At 43.1% G+C, this 21,140-nt stretch overlaps 1 protein-coding gene across 1 annotated transcript in view; it reads left to right on the top strand.

Moving 5' to 3' along the window:
• LOC310987945 (protection of telomeres protein 1-like) overlaps positions 1-16,051 on the top strand; it is a gene marked incomplete at both ends in the record, with an annotated part of 116,900 nt that extends 100,849 nt beyond the window's left edge. Inside the window, 5 exons of the mRNA XM_083974414.1 lie at positions 949-1,148; positions 2,189-2,324; positions 3,865-3,947; positions 4,588-4,682; positions 15,206-16,051. Coding sequence (XP_083830540.1) covers positions 949-1,148; positions 2,189-2,324; positions 3,865-3,947; positions 4,588-4,682; positions 15,206-16,051 — 1,360 coding nt within the window. The remainder of the gene's footprint in view (positions 1-948; positions 1,149-2,188; positions 2,325-3,864; positions 3,948-4,587; positions 4,683-15,205) is intronic.
• Positions 16,052-21,140: the final 5,089 nt, after the last annotated feature.

Below are 21,140 nucleotides of genomic sequence, written 5' to 3'. Positions count from 1 at the left end.
ATGGTTACTCTCAGTAGATGCTACAATTTACAGATGTACCCTGAACTTCTCACGTGCTGATTCTCTTTAGACCCTATAGTTTACTCACATGCTTTAGATGCTACAATTTACAGACGTACCCTGAACATCTCACATGCTTATCCTCGTTAGATGCTGTAATTTACAGACGTACCCTGAACATCTCATGTGCTTACCCTTGTTAGACGCTGCAGTTTACAGACGTACCCTGAACATGTCACATGCTTATCCTCGTTAGATGCTGCAATTTACGGACGTACCCTGAACATCTCACGTGCTTATCCTCGTAAAATGCTGCAATTTACACACATACCCTGAACATCTCACGTGCTTATCCTCGTAAAATGCTGCAATTTACGGACGTACCCTGAACATCTCATGTGCTTACCCTCATTAGACGCTACAGTTTACAGACGTACCCTGAACATCTCATGTGCTTACCCTCATTAGACGCTACAGTTTACAGACGTACCCTGAACATCTCAGAGAGCAGAAAAAGTCTTTGGTAACATTTGTTCTCCAAACATCTCATATGCAGACTATAAGCAGATGTTTCAATTTACAGATGTCCCTTAAACGTCTCACATGCATACAAGACGCTACAATTTACAGATGTCCCCTAAACATCCCCTAAACTAATTAAAGGTCTATGTTTCAATTTTTCAGATGTCCCTTAAACGTCTCACATGCATGCAAGAAGCTACAATTTACAGATGTCATTTGAATGTCTCACATGCAGACTGATTTGAAGAAGCTTCAATTTACAGATGTCATTTAAACGCAGCAGATTGAACGCTTTAATCTACATGTGTCCCCTGAACGTCTCGCATGCAGACGCCTCAATATACAGATGTTCCTAAACGTCTCGTACCTACAAGACTACGAGACTGTGACGACTGTTAGGTTTTGTCTAATATATTCTCCTCTCAGGCGGGACGTCCCGGACGAGGATCTGGTGTCAGATCTGTTCCGTGATGCGTTCAGGGACTCTGGGCCCTGCGCTCCTCCTCCCTGGCTGGTGTCGGGGGAGGTGCAGCTCGGTCCGGGTCCGGAGGGTCGGACGGTGACGGTGCTGCTGGCGTCCGAGCTGCTGCCTGGAGGCAAAGACAAGGAGCTGCTCTTCCTCCTCGGTGAAACTCAGCTGCTCCTCTTCCTCATCACTGCAAAAACTCTACATCTTTCCAAGAATATTTGTCTTATTTCTTGTCAAAATGTCTCATTTCTAGTCAAAACTAGTCTCTTTCCACTTAAAACAAGACTCATCACCTAAAAATGTACTTGTTTTTAGATCATTTTCACTTGTTTCAAACAAATTTTCACTTGAAATAAGTAGAAGAATCTGTCAGTGAAACAAGTTTTTTGAGCTTGTAATAAGAAAGAAAAACTTGCTCCACTATCAGATTTTTCTACTTATTTCAAGTGAAAATATCCTTGAAAGAAGTAAAAAGTGTCTAAAAACAAGCTACTTTTTAATGTGATGAGTCTTATTTTAAAGTGATAGTTCACCCAAAATTCAAATTTCCTCCATGGCTTCTCTGAGTTACAGCGGGGCTCCGTGCAGCACTGCATGTCCATATGGCGGTTGCGAACAGAGCTCACTTTTCTTCGTCCAAAAAGACACACCAAAAAACATCCAAATACCTCCATACTGCTCGTCTGTAATGTCCCTCTTGTATTGAAGCCCCGACATGAGAAAGTGTTCCGAAAAAAATTGAATAAGTCTATATTTTAAGCTTGTTTGTAGCGGAAGCTCCCAGTGTCTCAGTTCACTGCTTTGCCTGTGTCAGTGGCAAAGCAGTGGACAGGGACATTACATACGAGCAGCATGGAGGTATTTGGATGTTTTTTGGTGTGTCTTTTTGTTACGAAGACAGTTGGTATCCATTTGCAACCGTTATATGGACATGCACTGCTACAGAGAGACCCCCTGTAACTCAGAGAAGCCACGGAGGACTCTGAAACTTCTCCCAGCCCTTAGTCCACATGAGGGGGAGGAGATAATGAGTGAAATTTCAATTTTGGGTGAACTATCCTTTTAAGTGTAATGATTTGTTTTGACTAGAAAAAAGATAAATATTCTTTTTAGTTTTTGCAGTGCAAGCTGTTGTTGTTGTTGTTGTTGTTGTTGTTGTTGTTGTTGTTGTCTAAAGGCTCTGTGGTGTTGTTCCAGGGTCGACTCTGGAGGAGGTGCGCCTCCTGACGGAGCGCTACCAGAACATCGTCCCTGTGCGGTCGTGTGCAGGTCGGCTGAGCCTCCTCGACCTCACAGCGCCGTTTCTCTTCACGGGAGGACGGAGGTTCTACGGGTCAGAAGCTGTTTTCACGCGCAACACAACAACATGTCTTCACCAGATTAAACATTTGAGGGAAAATCTGAATCCACTGTTTAGAGAGAAGAAGAGAGATGAGCTGATACTGACTCAGTTTTTTCTCCTCCTTTTCTTCCTCCTCGAACATCCTTCTCCTCCTCCTTCCTCTTCCTCCTCCTCCTCCTCCTTTTCTACCTCTTCCTCCTCTTCCTTCCTCTTCTTTCTCCTCTTTCTCCTCTCCTCTACTTCTCCTCCATCTCTTCCTCCTTTTCTTCATCTTTCTCTTCCTCTTCCTCCTCCTCTTCCTCTTCCTCCTCCTCTTCCTCTTCCTCCTTTTCCTCCTCTTCCTCCTCCTCCTTTTCTACCTCTTCCTCCTCCTCCTCCTCCTTTTCTACCTCTTCCTCCTCTTCCTTCCTCTTATTTGTCCTCTTTCTCCTCTCCTCCTCCTCCATCTCTTCCTCCTTTTCTTCCTCTTCCTCCACCTCCTCTTCCTCCTCCTCCTCTTCCTCTTTCTCTTCCTCCTTCTCCTCCTCCTTCCTCTTCCTCTTCCTCCTCCTCCTTTTCTACCTCTTCCTCCTCTTCCTTCCTCTTCTTTGTCCTCTTTCTCCTCTCCTCTACTTCTCCTCCATCTCTTCCTCTTTCTCTTCCTCCTCCTCCTCCTCTTCCTCCTCCTCTTCCTCTTTCTCTTCCTCCTCCTCCTCCATCTCTTCCTCCTTTTCTTCCTCTTCCTCCACCTCCTCTTCCTCCTCCTCCTCTTCCTCTTTCTCTTTCTCTTCCTCCTTCTCCTCCTCCTTCCTCTTCCTCTTTCTCTTCCTCCTCCTCCTCCTCTTCCTCCTCCTCTTCCTCTTTCTCTTCCTCCTCCTCCTCCATCTCTTCCTCCTTTTCTTCCTCTTCCTCCACCTCCTCTTCCTCCTCCTCCTCTTCCTCTTTCTCTTTCTCTTCCTCCTTCTCCTCCTCCTTCCTCTTCCTCTTCCTCTTCCTCCTCCTCCTCCTCCTCCTCCTTTTCTACCTCTTCCTTCCTCTTATTTGTCCTCTTTCTCCTCTCCTCCTCCTCCATCTCTTCCTCCTTTTCTTCATCTTTATCTTCCTCCTCCTCTTTCCCTTCCTCCTCCTCCTCCTCCTTTCTCTCTTTGTCCTCCTCCTTCCTCCTCTTCTTTGTCCTCTTTCTCCTCTCCTCCTCCATCTCTTCCTCCTTTTCTTCCTCTTTCTCTTCCCCCTCCTCCTCTTCCTTTTCCTCTTCCTCCTTCTCCTTCTCCTCCTTTTCTACCTCTTCCTTCCTCTTCTTTGTCCTCTTTCTCCTCTCCTCTACTTCTCCTCCATCTCTTCCTCTTTCTCTTCCTCCTCCTCCTCCTTTCTCTCTTTGTCCTCCTTCCTCCTCTTCCTCCTCCTCTTTCTCTTCCTCCTCCTCCTCCACTTTCCTCCTCTTCCTCCTCCTCTTCCTCTTTCTCTTCCTCCTCCTCCTCTTCCTTCTCCTCTTCCTCCTCCTCCTCCTCCTCTTCCTTCTCCTCTTCCTCCTCCTCCTCCTCCTCCTCCTCAGGTGTAAACGTTGCTCTCCAGTTTCCCTGAAGGAGCCGAGCTGTGAAGGAGTCGACGTCATTGATGTCCAGAAGATCTCAGAAGGTAAAAACACTTTGACCTGATCAACACTGATCAGTTCTTCAGCTTAGATTCTGAAATTAGAAATAAATCGATTGATTTCAGTCAAACAAACAAAATAAAAAGTCGCCACTCTGCTGCTCTGAAGGAAAGAAACAGGATTTTCACTTTTTTTCGACTAAAATCAATACAGTAAAGCACTTAGTGTTGGATTTCTAATGTATGAAAAGGGCTATAGAAATAAAGTCTGATTGATTGATTGGTTGGTTGACTTGTTGATTGAATGTTTTCCAACTTTTCTCTGTTGTGAACTGAATATTTTTTGGTTTTGGACACAAAACTAAACATTTAAAGACGTCGTCGCCTTCAGGAAAAACATGTGGTCGGAGTTCTGGACGGAGGCGTTTCTGAAATGTCTTCACTTCATTATAATTAGTGTATGAATTAGTAAATTAGATCCTAATTCATGTTTTTGTGACCTTCACCTTTGACCTTTGGCTATAAAATTTGAATCAGTTGGTCAAGATGTTATTGTTGTTAAACCAGCAGCTCTAGTTTTCTGAGTTTTAATGTTCGTTCTGACTCAGCAGGTTTTGTTGAAGCTCCTGAACGTCACATGGCTGATCTCAGGTCTGTGTTTATGTGTGTGTTTGTGTGTGTGCAGCCGTGGGCGTCCAGCTGCTGCAGTTCGTCCTGCTGATGAAGCTCCAGCTGCAGGACGACACCGACGCTCTGGACGTCTTCCTGTGGAGAGACGCCGTGAGTCCACGTCACGTTTAGAGGAGGAGACAGGAAGTGACTGACAGACACAGAAACAGAAACAGAAACAGAAACACTCCGTCTTAACTGTTTTAGTGTCTGTGAAACAAAATAAGAAAAAAATCTGTGGACGTTTGATGAGTAAAGTTGATGCCATGTGGTTAAATTAGATGATTTTTAAAGTAAATTTAAAGTTTATTTCTCGTCTTTTCACTTGTTTTGTGTCTCGTCTTCAGGAGCAGTTCTTCAGCGTGTCGCCCGAAGACGCAGCAGCCAATCAGGAGGCTCAGAGGGTCGTCCAACAGACCATGGACACGCTCTGTCCACCAGGGGGCAGCACAGGCTCAGGTAGGTGTGAAGCCAAGTCTCAGTCCAGCAGCTAAACGATAGGACAGTCTTTGTCTTTTTCTCCTGTGGTGTCTCAGTGTGAGGTGAGGTTACTTTTTTTTTTTTTTTTTTGCACGAACATATCATTTAAAACAGCATGAACAATCCTCATGACTGGGATGTGCAAAGGAGAGGTATGAAACCCAAAAGGGCTTATATGAAAACATCACCCATATATTAAAAAAAAACACATTTGTTACAAGTTAAAAACAAGAACATAGCGAATAATTTAACAATAATGAAAAATGAGTAGAAGTGATTAAACAGTAAATATAAGGAAGTAAGGACAAATGCATACATGAATGAATAATACAAAACAATAATAATGAATGAGATGATGAGAAAAAAAGAGAGAAAAAAAGAAAAGAAAAACATGATAATAAATGTCTCATCATGTTTGATGGTACATGGTTTGACTTATGAGGTACTTTTTGAGAGACTTTTTAAATGGTGGATAGTCAGGTTATTATTATAGTGTTACCCAAAAAGTAAAAACATCACAATCATATGACTTCAAGGTTTTTTTGGTAACATTTTATAATAAGGACACACTATTAAGCATTAGTTAAGCATTAATAAATACTGAATTCCTCATTCATAACGCATGAATACTCATTAGTGTAGTTTATAAACACAGTTAGTGCTGATCAATGATGAGTAAAACATTTTTAACTGTTTATAAGCTACATACTAATGATGTATTCATGTGTTATAAATGACAACTTTTATAAGCACATTCACAATGTGAGGTGACCACCTCGTTAGACGCTACAATTTACAGATGCACCCTGAACATCTCACATGCTTGAGATGCTACAATTTACAGATGCACCCTGAACATCTCACATGCTTACCTTCATTAAGACGCCACAATTTACAGATGCACCCTGAACATCTCACATGCTTACCTTCATTAAGACGCCACAATTTACAGATGCACCCTGAACATCTCACATGCTTACCCTCGTTAGACGCTACAATTTACAGACGTACCCTGAACATCTCACATGCTTACCCTCATTAAGACGCCACAATTAACAGATGTACCCTGAACATCTCACATGCTTATCCTCGTTAAGACGCCACAATTAACAGATGTACCCTAAACATCTCACATGCTTGAGATGCTACAATTTACAGATGCACCCTGAACATCTCACGTGCTTACCTTTGTTAGACGCTACAGTTTACAGACGTACCCTAAACACCTCAGATAGCAGGAAAACTTTTTAGTAACATTTGTTCTCCAAAATATGCAGAGTATTAGGGTGATGTTTCAGTTTACAGATGTCCCTTAAACGTCTCACATGCATACAAGACGCTACAATTTACAACTTTTATAAGCACATTCACAACGCGAGGTGGCCACGCCCACTTTAGGAGACAGGAAGTGAGGCTGTAGCTGTCATATCATTGGTGCAGCTTGTAGTGCGGTAGTGAGCCATCTTGTCACAGCAGAGGATCTTTGTGTCTCCTCAGGCGAGCGTCCGTGGCTCGACCTGTGTCTGACGTCGTACCAAGGAGAAGACGACGAGGGACGGAATCGAACCTGTTATCAGATCTGTCACAGCTCCGTCACCAGACCGGGACCGGCTTGAACCGGTTTTTATTTCTCTTCGTCTGTTCTGGTTTTATCTGGTTTTTATTTATTGTTTAAAAGAAAAATAAATGTACATTATAATGTTTCTGTGTCAAACTGTTCCTTTTTAAAAATGTGACTGTGATTTTCAAAATAAAAGCCTGAAGAATAACTTAATGAGGTTGTTGTCTTGTTTTTTATGGACCGACAGGAAACATCAGGACAACTGGACTTCCTTTAACTTTTACAGGCCAAACAGAGTTGGTTATTTTACTTTAATATATATTACTTTTTCTTATTTTATTTTGTTTTGTTTTGTTTTATTTTCTTAGCCAACTCACCCAGAGTAACTCAACAAAAATCTAATATTTTTCAGGATTCAAATGTAAAACCATGAAAACTCAGAAAGAAAATAATCAAATTAATCAATGAAAGAATGTGATTATCGTCCAGAGGAACTTAAGTCTCTAATGCTGCTTCAGTTTCATGTTAAAACAGGATTTAAAGTCACTTCCTGTCTGTTGTCGGTCATATTGATCTGATCTGTGATGCTGCTGCGCCCCCTGCTGGTCACATGACGACACAACGCCCTGTACAACTGGGATCAATAAGTCTGTTTGTGTGAGAGGTTGTTTGTTTTTGACAGACAGACAACATGTGCAGGTGTGAAGAGAAGAGATGTGGAGTCCAGACCAGAACCAGGACACCAAACCATCGCCTCCATTCACAGTGAGTAAAACTTCAGGATTTTTCACAATGTTGAAGAAAAAGTTCCTGTATCAGCTTCAGCTCTTTTTTATCTGAACTACAGTTTATCGGCTCATTAATATAAACTGTATTGACAGACGCATGAAGCACTGGTATATGTTTATCTTTAAGGCCCTTCCTGGTAAACAGCCCCCATACATCTCATCTTTATTAGAATGGCGCTCTGGATTTTATTCTACTCGCTCTAGTGGTTTATTATTTCTTAAGGTCCCTTTTGTACATTCAGAGTTTGGTAAATCTGCTTTTTTCCTTTGATGCTCCTAACTCGTGGAATATTCTCCAACATACTTTGGGGCTGGAGAATATTCCTACTCTTGCTGATTTTAAACGTATGGTGTCTGACCTTTGTAAATCATCCTGCAACTGTTATTCAATGTAATTGTATTTATGTTCTGCTGCTGCTTGTAAACTCATCGTCCCTGTAAATGAGGGAAACCTCAGTGACCAACGAGTTAAAATAAAGGTTTAAATAAGTAAAATAAAATAAAATGTATTCTCTATGTTTGTCTTGCCTTCTGAAGCAGCTGTTGGTGGAGGGAGAAGAAACAGTGACTTTGAACTTGAACCTTTGCTGAAGTTTGTGTTTTCTCTGTTTTCTCTTCTCCTGTTTCTCTGCAGACAGACGCCTGATGCCGGATCAAACTTCAGACTGAAACTAAACGACTGAAGCTAAGAAAGAACAAGAACCTGAAAACTAAACACACAAACACAGGAATTAAAAAAAAAAAAAAAAAAAAACTTCCACTGTTGCTGTGAAATGAAAGTCTCCAAGTGGAGGTCTCTGCTGTGATGCTCATTCTGGACACTAGGGGGCAGAAAAGACGAGCAAATGTTAGTAATGACAGAAAAAAAACAGCAAAACTGAGTTAAACACAAGAGAAACATAAAGAATTCAATGTGTATTTCTGCAGTTTAGAAGCTCTGTGGTTGTTTAGAGAGTTTGTGTTTAACAGACTGCTGTAAATACTTCAGTTTTCTCTTTAACTGGACTTTAAGTTAAATATGAGCTACAACAAGTTCTTGTCAAACATTATAACAAACCACATGTAAGACTTTGTTCTGATAAAGGAAATATAAACCTCTACATATATAAAAGTCTTAAATTAAGTTTTTCTTGGTTTCAAAGAAGCAGATCATTTGAACCTGTTTTTAAAAACTCAGGTTTAATTCAAGACCGCAGTGAAGTTAGTTTTAAGTTGGATATTTGACAGACATTCACTCCTTCTCAATACATTAAAAATTCATAGAAAATATAAGATGTGTTCAAATGCAATAAAAATATGTCTCATAGAGGAGGCTTAGATCTTCTGTCCTGTGTTGATTTTGAGTCAACAGGTCACATGACCTGGGAGTTATTGAGCTCTAACGCTCATATTTATTGTATAAAATATATTTAAAAATTCATGTGACCTGTTGGCTCAAAATCAACACAGGATGGTAGAGCTAAGCCTCCTCTATGACACACACACCTCTTTTTATTGCATTTAAACATGTAATATTTTATATGAATTTTTAATGTATTGAGGAGTGAATGTCTGTCAAACATCCAGTTTAAAACTAACTTCACTGCGGTCTTGAATTAAACCTGAGTTTTTAAAAACAGGTTCAAATGATCTGCTTCTTTGAAACCAAGAAAAACTTAAATATCTAAAGTCTGACTTTTATCATATATGTGTAGAGGTTTATATTTCCTTTATCAGAACAAAGTCTTACATGTGGTTTGTTATATGTTTGACAAGAACTTGTTGTCAACTTAAAACTAACTTCACTGCGTTTAATTCAAGAAGATTTTTTTAATCGATCATTGAGTCTTTTTTTTGATGAGGTGGATAATCCGATTAGATTCAGTATTCGGATCAGACTTTAGACAGATGCTCCCTCCTCTTCCTCTCCCCCCCCCTCCTCCTCCTCTTCCTCTCCCTCCTCCTCCTCTTCCTCTCCTCTCTCCGCCTCCGAGCGACACTTTCCCCTGACGGAGGCGGATCAGCGTCGCCTCGGATCCAGCTCCGTCCTCACCGGTCCGGTCTCTGTCTCCAGTGGACATCATTCCTGCTCTGGGTTTAGGTTTAGTTTCTGTTCTTTGTTTTTTTGTTTTTTTGTTTGTTTCCGGTGATGCCTCCGGACTGGAGTCGCTCCTGGACGCGCCTCCAACCCGAACCCAGCTGCGTCAGAGCGCACGAAGGAGCAGCGGGACTGACGGAGATGGATCGATCATCACCGCGGTTTTATCATCTGACGGGTTAGAGAGACAGAACCACCGCACGATGCTGCCGCGCGCACCGCTGAGGCTCCTGTGTCTATGTGTGTGTCTGTGTGTGTCTGTGTGTCTGTGGCTGAGCAGCAGCGAGGCCACCGCGAGCCAACAGCAACACCAACAACAACTCCACTGGCACCGAACAAAGGAGACGTTCAGCGCCGCGGACAGGAATGCGCAGAGCCGGAGATGGCGCACAGTCAGCGAGGGGAAGGAGGAAGAGGAGGAGGAGAAGAAGGACAACGACACCGTGGACCGGTCTCTGTCCGCTGCTGAGAGACACCGGAGCTCCGTGCGTAAAAGCGACGCGCAAAATGGAACCGTGCGCACCCGAATGGAGAGACAATTACGCACGGATGGACGGCGGAGGAGGAGGATGAAGCGCAGCGAGCGGTTCACCAAGCTCGGACTCAACAGCAGCAGCGACTACGAGAAGCCGGATGGTGAGGATGAGGAGGTTTTCCCTCCTGTGCCGGACTTCCCAGACCCCACGCCGCTCGTGCCGGTGGACACGCGCACCAGGCGGCGGCCGGTGGTGAAGAACCCGTTCTACCCGGTCACCGCGGAGTCGTACGGCGCCTACGCGGTGATGATCGTGGCGGCCATCGTCTTCACCGTGGGCATCATCGGCAACGTGTCTGTCATGTGCATCGTGTGTCACAACTACTACATGAGGAGCATCTCCAACTCGCTGCTCGCCAACCTCGCGCTCTGGGACTTCGTCATCATCTTCTTCTGTCTGCCGCTCGTGCTCTTCCACGAGCTCACCAAGAACTGGCTGCTGGGCGAGTTCTCGTGCAGGATCATCCCCTACCTGGAGGTAAAGTATCGATCTGTATAGAGGCTGAACTTCAACTAAAAGTAATGCAACGTCCGAACAGCAGCAGAGCGAGCTCTACAGGGTTTAGAAACACAACAACCCCGGTGCATGCTGGTCCCTTGAACCGGCTGCAGCTCTGACATGAAGTTAAAGTGAAACCTGAAGCATCTTTTCCTGATTTGTTTTCTGCACAAAACAAAATCAAATCAACTTATTAACTGTGTGCAAAAGGTGAGAACTTGGTCTAATGTCACATGATTTGTTTATTTGTGAGGATCCCCATTAGTCTTACTGAGGTGCACGTTTAAAAACAGTACATTTAAATGGATAGTTCAAGACATTTTGGCAAATTGGCCCATTGCCATAATCCCTATAGTCATAGCAGTAGGTTTGTTACCTTTAATTGTCGGTGCAAGCTATTTTTAGAACGGCGGAGCAGAGCCGTGAGCTGCTCAGAGCTACGCTACGGAGGCTCATGGGATTTCTTGGTTTCCCTCATCAAACTCATCAAATACACAATCCAACAACTCCACAACGCTCTGGTGGACAAGTTGTGACCTGCACATTCACCACGCTATGAGATAATAACACAACGTTACCAGACAGAGTTGTTTTAGAGGGAAATTCATGCAAAACCGCTGATGCACGTTGCCTTCAGGGACAGTTTCTCATCAAGCAGTCTCTGTATTTACCTCTAAAACAACTCTGTGTGGTAACGTTGTGTTATTATCTCATAGTGTGGTGAATGTGCAGGTCACAACTTGTCCACCAGAGCGTTGTGGAGTTGTTGGATTGTGTATTTGATGAGTTTGATGAGGGAAACCAAGAAATCCCATAATGAGCCTCCGTAGCGTAGCTCTGAGCAGCTCACGGCTCTGCTCCGCCCTTCTAAAAATAGCTTGCACCGACAATTAAAGGTAACGAACCTACTGCTATGACTATAGGGATTATGGCAATGGGATAAAACAAATCCAAGTGACAACAACAAGAAAACCTCGGTCCTCACTCCTGTTTTTTTTCCTTCAGGTTTAATGTTTAATCAGATCAGTGTCACATCTAGAAAAACCAAGACGACACCTTGTGAGCATGTGACACCCCGCTGTCCAATCAGAGTGGAGATCAGGATTAATGAAGAGTGTCTCAGACTGAGATTAGAGAGACAGAGAGACCCCTCATCCCCCACTGCCCCCTCTGATCCAGGACCAAGGATTAGATCTGGAGGGTTTTTTTGGTTGTTTTTTTTGTCGAATCAGTGTTTTGTTCTAGTAGTTTAATTCCAGTTTCCCAGCATGCACCTGTGGGAGGAAGTGGATCAGAGTCTGAGTCCGACCTCATGGCGTCTGAGATCAGAGCAGTTGATCCAGAGTCAGGGGGGAAAACTGAAACCTGGAGAGTCGAAGATCTAAGTGTGTGTGTGTGTGTGTGTGTGTGTGTTGTGATGAGGCTGAAAACAAAAGGTGGAGTTAACGGAGTTTAATCTTCTTAACAGCAGCAGCAGCAGCAGTGACCCACATGATGTTCACCGTCAACATCACTCTGACCTTTATTATTATGGGATATACTGTACTACTGTATATGGCCACTCTATGATAAAACCCACACACTGAAGATAAACACTTGTTTTGTAATAAACTTCATTTCACAGCCTCAAATTTAAATCAGCAAAGAGACTTGTTCAGTGTGGCTCCGTCTATTTCCTGCAGAAACTCTGACACAGTCTGTGGTCTTTGTTCAAAACATTAATGGAAAAACTTTATATATGTTAGGTCGAAAACAACTCTGTCTGGTAACGTTGTGTTATTATCTCATAGCGTGGTGAATTTGCAGGTCACAACTTGTCCACCAGAGTGTTGTGGAGTTGTTGGATTGTGTATTTGATGAGTTTGATGAGGGAAACCAAGAAATCCCATAATGAGCCTCCGTAGCGTAGCTCTGAGCAGCTAACGGCTCTGCTCCGCCGTTCTAAAAATAGCTTGCACTGACGATTAAAGGTAATGAACCTACTGCTATGACTATAGGGATTATGGCAATGGGCCAATTTGCCAAAATGTTGAACTATCCCTTTAACCAAAAAACACACACACACTAAGAAAACGGCAGTGTTATAAGACCTTATTAAGCACTCTGCAATAAAACTATGGAACTATATTATCTTAAAACACAAATCAAATCCAACACCACAATATCTAGGTTAAATAACACTTTGTTTATAATGTACAAATGGCTCTAACAAGACCTGTGATTTAAGCTGACAGCATGTTGTCTTTAGAGAAGAGCAGGTCAGTCATACATGTGTCTAAAAACTAACAACACATTTATTCAATAGTCTGTCTAGAAACGTATCAACAACTTATAATAGATTGAACCTAAAACTGTCACATGAATAAATAAACTACTCGGTTCTTTCCAGGAAACGTTCAACAGATAATTTAAAGGCACCATTTAGAAGTTTAAGTAACTAAGTTCAAGTTCAAGTTCACTTGTGTTTATATAGCACAGTTAAAAAAGACCTGTAACAGTCGTCCAAAGTGCTTCACAGAGCAGAGACAAAAACAAAAAGAACGCATGTACAACAAACAAGAAAACATGCATATCATCACAGATACTCACACACAAATGCATGTAGCACATTCACACATACGAACATATGTGCATACATACACGTACGCATACGTGCATGGCTACAGTAGTCATAAACAACAGTGCAAGATTATGTTAAAAATGCACATAGATATTTTAAAGTTAATTAAAGTGAGAAAAGATGAAACAACCAGAGCTGTAAACATGTGATGTTATAAATATCAGTGATGTCACTTTTCTTTACTGGAAGTTAATATATTAAAGTAAAAACACAGCAGCAGATCTGAGATCAGTGCTGTCACTTCCTTTAACACCAAGAGGATTAACACACACACACACACATACAACACACACACACTCTGTTGAACTAGATCTGACCTGAGTTAAATATAAATAAAACAGACGTGTGAAAGTTCTACAACATTAAAGTTCAGTTTGTCAGTAACTGAGACATTTAAACACAGCGTAGGAGGAGAAAAAAAGTATTGATCAGATTAAAAAGCATCAAAGTTCAGTTTGTTCTTCTGTAACTCGGGTTGGACACAGTGATGATTCATCAGCAGCTTCTAAGAGACGTTTCCTGTCTGTTCCTCACAGCTGCTCAGGATCAGTGTGAGTGGTTAGAGAGTGTGAAGTGTGTTTTTATCAAGTTTACCATGTAAGAAAACATTTTTGAACTGATCCGGTCCAGCTGTTGGTCGTCTTTCTCCAGACTGAGCTCAGGAGGAAACGTGTTGTTTTCACCTCAAACCTCAAAAACATCCTGAGAACAAGCTCAAGTTGTTTTTAAATAGATAGTTTCAGTTTGTTTAAGTAGAAACTGTCAGTGAAGACATGATAAACTGTCATGATATGCTCCATTCTGATTCACTTTATTCACTATGTTGTGACTTTTAACATAAAACTTTAATTTGTTTCTTTAAATCTTCTTGAAAAAGTAAAATTATCACAAATTTTCTTACATTCAGGTCAAAGAATTTACAATGACTGAGTTTCTGACCCAATAGTAACATTATAGAAGTAATCCATATGATACATAAAGTTGACACAACACCAAATATGGTCAAAGGTGTCACTTAAAGCAGCCACACCCTCATTTATTCCTCACTTGGTAACTCGTTAATTCACAGGCCGTTATTACGTGATAATGTCAAGAAACAGCCAAGAAATAACAAGTAATTGCATCATAATGTCTAGAAATAGCCTAGAAATAACAGTCCATTTCAGTGTAACATCAGCCAAGAAAAAAACATTGATTGCGTAGAAACAGCCAAGAAATATCGGTCAATTGATCAAGGACTTGGTGGAGGAAAATTCTGGCTTTTCTCAAAAAATTCAAAGCATGAAAAGCATGTGTAATCTTTGACCTTCATGAAAAACATGACATTACTATGTAATTGACCGTTATTTCTAGGATATTTCTTGACATTATGATGCAATTACTTGCCTGTTAATTAACAAGTAAAGAATAACTGAGGACAAAGCTGCTTTAAGGCTGCTGGACCAGAAAGCTTCTTCATAAAATTACGATTATGGACCTGATCAGTAGAGACTAGAGCACTGGAATAAGAGAGTAACGACAGGCATTGGTCCAATGGAAGCGCCTCCTGATGGCGGAATATGGGTATTGCAAAAGCGCCCAATAACTGACATTGTTGGTGAATGAGCAAGTGTGGTATTTTCAATCATTTAAGGACACAACAGTTTTCTACACAAATGTTTCAATCTATATTTTATAATAAACAAATTATAAGTGTAATTTGATATGACCAAGACACCTAAAAACAAAAACACGGCCTTTTTCATCAATTTACAAGCAAGTGGGCAACACACATACATTGGAGTGAATGGGTTTTCTGGGCACTTTCTCAATACCCATATCCTGCCACTCGGGGCGCAAAATGCTTACCATGGGAGTCAATGGAAGTGTCGTTACTCTCCGATTCCAGTGCTCTAGTAGAGACCAAACCAGGCTGTAACATGTTGGGACTGACTCACTCTAGTGGTCAGGAGAGGAACTGCAGCTACGCGTGTTTCACATCTGGACGTTGATAAAACTGCTTCGCCTCCTCACATCCTGATTGTTTTTATTTAACTTCTCCTAGTGTGACCCAGACCTCCCTTTGTGTCCTCAGGTGGCGTCTCTCGGGGTCACGACCTTCACGCTGTGCGCCCTGTGCATCGACCGTTTCCGCGCCGCCACCAACGTGCAGATGTACTATGAGATGATCGAGAACTGGGCGTCCACCACGGCCAAGCTCGCCGTCATCTGGGTGGGCGCTCTGCTGCTGGCGCTGCCCGAGCTGCTGATCCGACAGCTGGTCACCGAGGACGGCGAGTCGCCCGACGTGACGCCGTGCGAGCGCTGCGTGGTGCGGATCTCCACCGAGCTCCCGGACACGCTGTACGTCCTGGGGCTGACGTACGACGGCGCGCGGCTCTGGTGGTACTTCGGCTGCTACTTCTGCCTCCCGACGCTCTTCACCATCTGCAGCTCGCTCGTCACCGCGCGCAAGATCCGCCGCGCCGAGCGGGCCTGCGTCCGCGGCAGCAAGAAGCAGATCCAGCTGGAGAGCCAGATGAACTGCGCCGTGGTGGCGTTGGCGATCCTCTACGGCTTCTGCATCATCCCGGAGAACATCTGCAACATCGTCAGCGTCTACATGGCGGCCGGCGTCCCCGCCCGCACGCTGGACATCCTGCACCTGGTGAGCCAGCTGCTGCTCTTCTGTAAGAGCGCCGTGACGCCCGTGCTGCTGTTCTGCCTGTGCCAGCCGTTCACCAAAGCCTTCCTGGACTGCTGCTGCTGCTGCTGCGACGAGTGCGGGCCGCCGGCGCCGCGCTCGCCCGCCACCGCCGCCAGCGAAGTGGACAACGAGTGCGTCACCACCACCGACCTGGAGCTGTCGCCGTTCAGCACCATGCGCAGGGAGGCGTCCACCTCCGCCGCCGCGTACGCCGTGGTGGGGACGCACTGCTGAGGTCGACGGTCATGGTACAGACACACCGACTCTGGCAGCGATGGATCGCCGAGCGCACGGGCGAGTGGTCGGTTCTGTGTAACGTACTGCGGAGCTTGAAGGGACAACAAGGAGTTTCTCCGTGGGCAGAACGAAAAATTCCGTCTCATATTAATGTGGATGAATCTACGTTACCACTTGTTAATGGCTCCATTTTAGATAAATATATTGTTTTGTCTCTATCGTTATTTTGTTATTATTAGTGATGGTGGAAATGCTGGGCGAGCCGACCAGCGTTTCCTTACTTTCGGTTTCGCGGATGCTGCCCGGCGAGTCATGAGAATAACGCCGCAGAATCACCATTTATGGTCGAACTACGACGGTATGTGATCGTCTTCCAACCTCTGACTTTAATTCCTGATGAATGAAAACATGAGTCTGTCTTGCGCCGGTCAAAGAATTTCACGGTGCGGAGGCTCATAAATGTAGTGTGAAAACGCTTCGCTTTTCCAAAACTCCTCGTTGTCCCTTTAAGTTTCGCTCTGCCGTTTCCAACATGGCGGCCGGGTCACAATCTCATTTTACAGTTAAACAACACACTAAAGTATGTTTCTGAAAACATTTGAGGCGGGAACTGTGTAGTGCAGTAACAGAATCCTGATTCATATTTGATCAACACTGCCTAGTTTGATAGTTTGAACGAAGTTTCTGGAGCCGGTCGCATTGCGTTGGACGGACGTCATTTTTTAAAAGTTCAATCTATCGAACTTTATGCAAATTCACAGACGGCGATGGGGCCGTCAACTCGACGTGCTGTGTCCATCATGCACTGCGCGGCCGGAGCTCCTGCTCTACATAGACAATGAATGGGATCCGTTGACTTGACGTCCGTTGCCAGAGTTGGTGTGTCTGCACCATCAGAGGTGAGCCCGCGCTCTGGGAGTCGGACGCCGCGTCGACACATCAGTCGACCTGAACTGACGAGGACTCAGGACACAACGGTCAGCGTTAGTCACAGATTTTAGTTTTGGACTAACTCACAGATGTTTTCACTGGATCGGCACCGACTTATTTTTAGTTCATCGTCACGTTTCTGTTTCTGTGGACGCTGGTGGTTTTTATGCCTCTTTTTTTATTTTTCCCTCGAGAGTTGATTTTTGTTTTAGTTAGATTAGTTAGTTGTGTTGAATTCATATTTAAAGTGAAACTATTATTCAGTCTTTATTGGAGATGCCTCAGGTGGCTGCTGAGCACGAAGTCGGTGGTTCGATCCCCAATCGGCTGCTACAGGAAATTAAAACCAATCCCAGATCAAAGATACGTGATGGATCCATTAATCCACTGTGTTGTTCTGCAAATATCAGAAGTGAACGGTCCAGAAACGATTGGATTTTTGGGAACATGATTCGACTCAACGAATTGATTCTTGATTTAAAACGTACAGTAGCTACACGATGCTATACGATATTTTTTTGCTTGGTGCTTGGTGCGTTATTGACGTTTGGAAATCAATCAGTGAACCTCAGAGGTGATTAAACCTTAATTATGTCCAGACGCTGCCTTCACTGACGTTTTCCTTCTGTCACGCTGCATTTTGTTCTTGAACGTACTGAGGAGGAGCGTCTGGCGCCCTCTGCTGGATGGTCGGTAAAACAAATAATCAAACGGCATCATAAGACTTTTTCTATGAATAATGAATTGACTACATGTTCATTAATTGATCCCATACCATTCAAATCTAAAATCTAATTCCACATGTAGCAAATTCCATCGTTCTGTCCAGGAAACTATTAGGAATCAATGATGTTGATCAGAAGTGTTCGCTCGTGATTGGTGGAATTCGTGACACTTTTCACACTTCCTGTTCGAACAGGAAGTGTGAAAAGTGGGCGGGGCTACACAAAGAGGCATAAACGTCATCGTCCACCAGCTGCTGTCAACATCTGTTCTTTTGCAGGTTCTTGTTTTTGTTCTTTTCTTATTTTCTTTAAGCGAGTCGGACGAGATCAACAGTGATCTATTGATATATTGATCTGTTGATCTGTTGATCTGTTGATATTGGCTGTAGGTGCTGTGTTGTGTTTGCTGGTGTATTTTTGTTCTTCACTCCGTTGTAGCACAGAGCTGCACTGAGCTCAGTCTGTAATGTGACAGCTTTTTACTTTGCCACATGAGAAATATCACTTTAATTAAAAAAATATTTTAAAATAGAGTATTATATTTTTTACCTTTTTGTTCTTTTTAAGAGCTTTTATTTATTGTAGTGCGTCCATGAGCTATGAACGTTTGGGAACAAACTCTTAGTTAGTTCAAATTAATCTGAATGTGACTCATGTTTTCTCATCCTATTCTGTGCAAGATTAATTAGGTTATTATTGATTATTCATTTGTATGTTTTCTGAGCTGGTTTCAGAAGAATCGTTGGGTTCATCCACAGGGGAAAAGTTTAAGAACAACAACAACAAACTGGCTGCAGCCTCCATCACTGACGGTCGCATCTAAAATCCTAAATGAAAACAAACAGAATCAGTTCAGCTGTTTTAAATCAGTTGTGTCCGTTTCCACTTTAATTAATGAATCACTGTAAACAGCTGATTGGACTGTTTAACTGTTACAATGCTGAGTTTTAAAAAATGGCAGATTTTGTAGCTGTAAATCCGACCCACACTCGACTCGGCCAATATGCTTGTTTTCCTCTGGCCCAGTTCCTCAGTTTACAGCCACATCTGGACCAGAAAGTCTTCCAGCTGTTGGCTAATAACAGCCAGAATCTGCCCAGATGTGGAGCGATACGACGAGGTGCTGCTGTGTTTCCAGGACCAGACGGCCTGAGACTCTTTTCCTGCCAGAGAGGAAAAACCCAAAATAGCTCCTTGTGTTATCATTGAACGTCAGGCTGTAAAACCCCTGAGGCTGCAGCAGATTTAACTTCTCAGGAGTGAAACTAATTGTGCGTTTCATTTTTTTTATTTTGGTAAAAAAAAAAAACGAAAGAAAACACTGGCTGGTTGAAGAAAAGCAGAAACGTAGGGGAGGAAACATGTGAAACCAAATGAAGTGAGAGTGAGAGTCGTCTTTTAGTCGAGGACACAGCTGCCTTTGTTTACAGTTCAGACTCAACACAACATGTTACAGTCAGAGCAACAAACAGGAAGCAGCCCAGTCATTATTATCATCATTATTCATCCTCATCAGTGTCGTTTGCTCAAATCTCTGAGAAACACCAGCAGAAGTAGAAGAAAGAAAGAAAGAAAGAAACCACTTATTTTTCTTCTTCTTTTAGACGTTTCTCTCTGCTGCGTCACTCTGCCTCAGCTGTTCAGGCTCTCGCCATCGTTTCGTCATCACCAACCAACAACAACGCCACCGCCACCCAGCCGGCCAGCCAGCCAGCCAGGGTGCACACACACAGGGACGCCATTGTTCCTCGCCTCCCGTTGTCATGACGACAGAGGGGGAGTCTGCTATCTCAGCTGGACCGCCTCAGTGAACAGAAGCGAACAGCTTCCAGTTTATTCACAGTGATGGTCTCTGGTCCAGTCCAGACCAGTGCAGCCAGTAAACAGCTTGTTACCGGTCACAACAACACTGAACATCTCCAGGCCTTAGCTGCATGAATCTGCTGCTGAGCTGCTTCCTTCTGTACAAGTGAGCACATGTTTCACGTGGAGCTGTTTGTTTTAGCTTCATGCATTCTTACTGTGAACGGACTCAGCACCTGTGTCGACATGTTACACTCATGAACACAGTGAGAGAAAACACAGAGATAACTTTTTAAAGAGATAGCTCAACATTTTGGCAAATTGGCCCATTGCCATAATCCCTATAGTCATAGCAGTAGGTTTGTTACCTTTGATTGTTGGTGCAAGCTATTTTTAGAAAGGCGGAGCAGAGCCACGAGCTGCTCAGAGCTACGCTACGGAGGCTCATGGGATTTCTTGGTTTCCCTCATCAAACTCATCAAATACACAATCCAACAACTCCAAAAAATTTTGATGAGGGAAACCAAGAAATCCCATGAGCCTCCGTAGCGTAGCTCTGAGCAGCTCGTGGCTCTGCTCCGCCGTTCTAGAAATAGCTTGCACCGACAATTAAAAGTAACAAACCTACTTCTATGACTATAGCGATTATGGCAATGGGCCAATTTGCCAAAATGTTGAACTATCCCTTTAACACTAACTGTATTATGTAAACAAAATGTTAGCATTAATATTAATGATATTTTAGCATGTTAATATGTTGTGTGCTACACGGGGTCATCCCTATGTTACACGGGTCCTATGTTCCCCACGTTGTATGGTTCCCCGCTTTTCCCCAAAAGGACCCGGGGAACATGCAATTTTTTGTACCCAGAAGTGGAGTTGTGACGTTGCAGATTTTTGCCTATTTTTGAGTGAGAAGTTGAGTTGTCACTTTGAGCGAGAAGTGGAATTGTCCCATTGGTTGGGTTTAGGCAATTAAGAAAAGAGTTGGTTAAGTTTAGTAAGAAGACCAGGTAGAGGCTAGACAGGTTAGATAGAGAGAGTCCAGATAAGTAGAGAGAGTCCATCAGGGTTTAGGTTTTTTTTTTTTTTTTTAAAAAGGGTCCTATGTTCCCCAGTATGTATTATGATTTGGGAGCACATAGGACCCTTTTTGGGAAAAACAGGGAATATAGGACCCTTTTTCAAAAAGAGAATGGGGAAAATTGGTACGCCCCCGTGCTACATCTAGCCAAGTAACAGCAACATTTAGGCCTAGCATGTTAGCACTAACCTTTGACAATCAAACATTTCTGTTGATGTCTCTGTTTGACCTACAACAGCAAATGAGGCGGGAATTGGTGGGAAGAGGTATTTCCTAATAGTGTAACTCTTTACCTTCAGGAGGCAGTGATTATAGTTGGACAGATCTTTCCAACCTGCGACTTGAAAAAGGTGCAACGCCACCTCAAGTCAGAGAAAAAATCTACCCCGATTTACCCGAGAATCAGCTAAATCGATGTTCGGACAAAATGTTAACAAATTGTTTTATGTTCTTAAAAATCTTTGACACAGCTTTTCACACATTATTTAAACACAATATGATTTAAAAATTAAATTATAGTTTTCGATCTCTCAGATAATGACAT

This window comes from Trachurus trachurus, assembly GCF_905171665.1.
Source record: "Trachurus trachurus genome assembly, chromosome: 6".
Classification (NCBI taxonomy): domain Eukaryota; kingdom Metazoa; phylum Chordata; class Actinopteri; order Carangiformes; family Carangidae; genus Trachurus; species Trachurus trachurus.
This window is presented reverse-complemented; position numbering and strand designations above follow the sequence as displayed.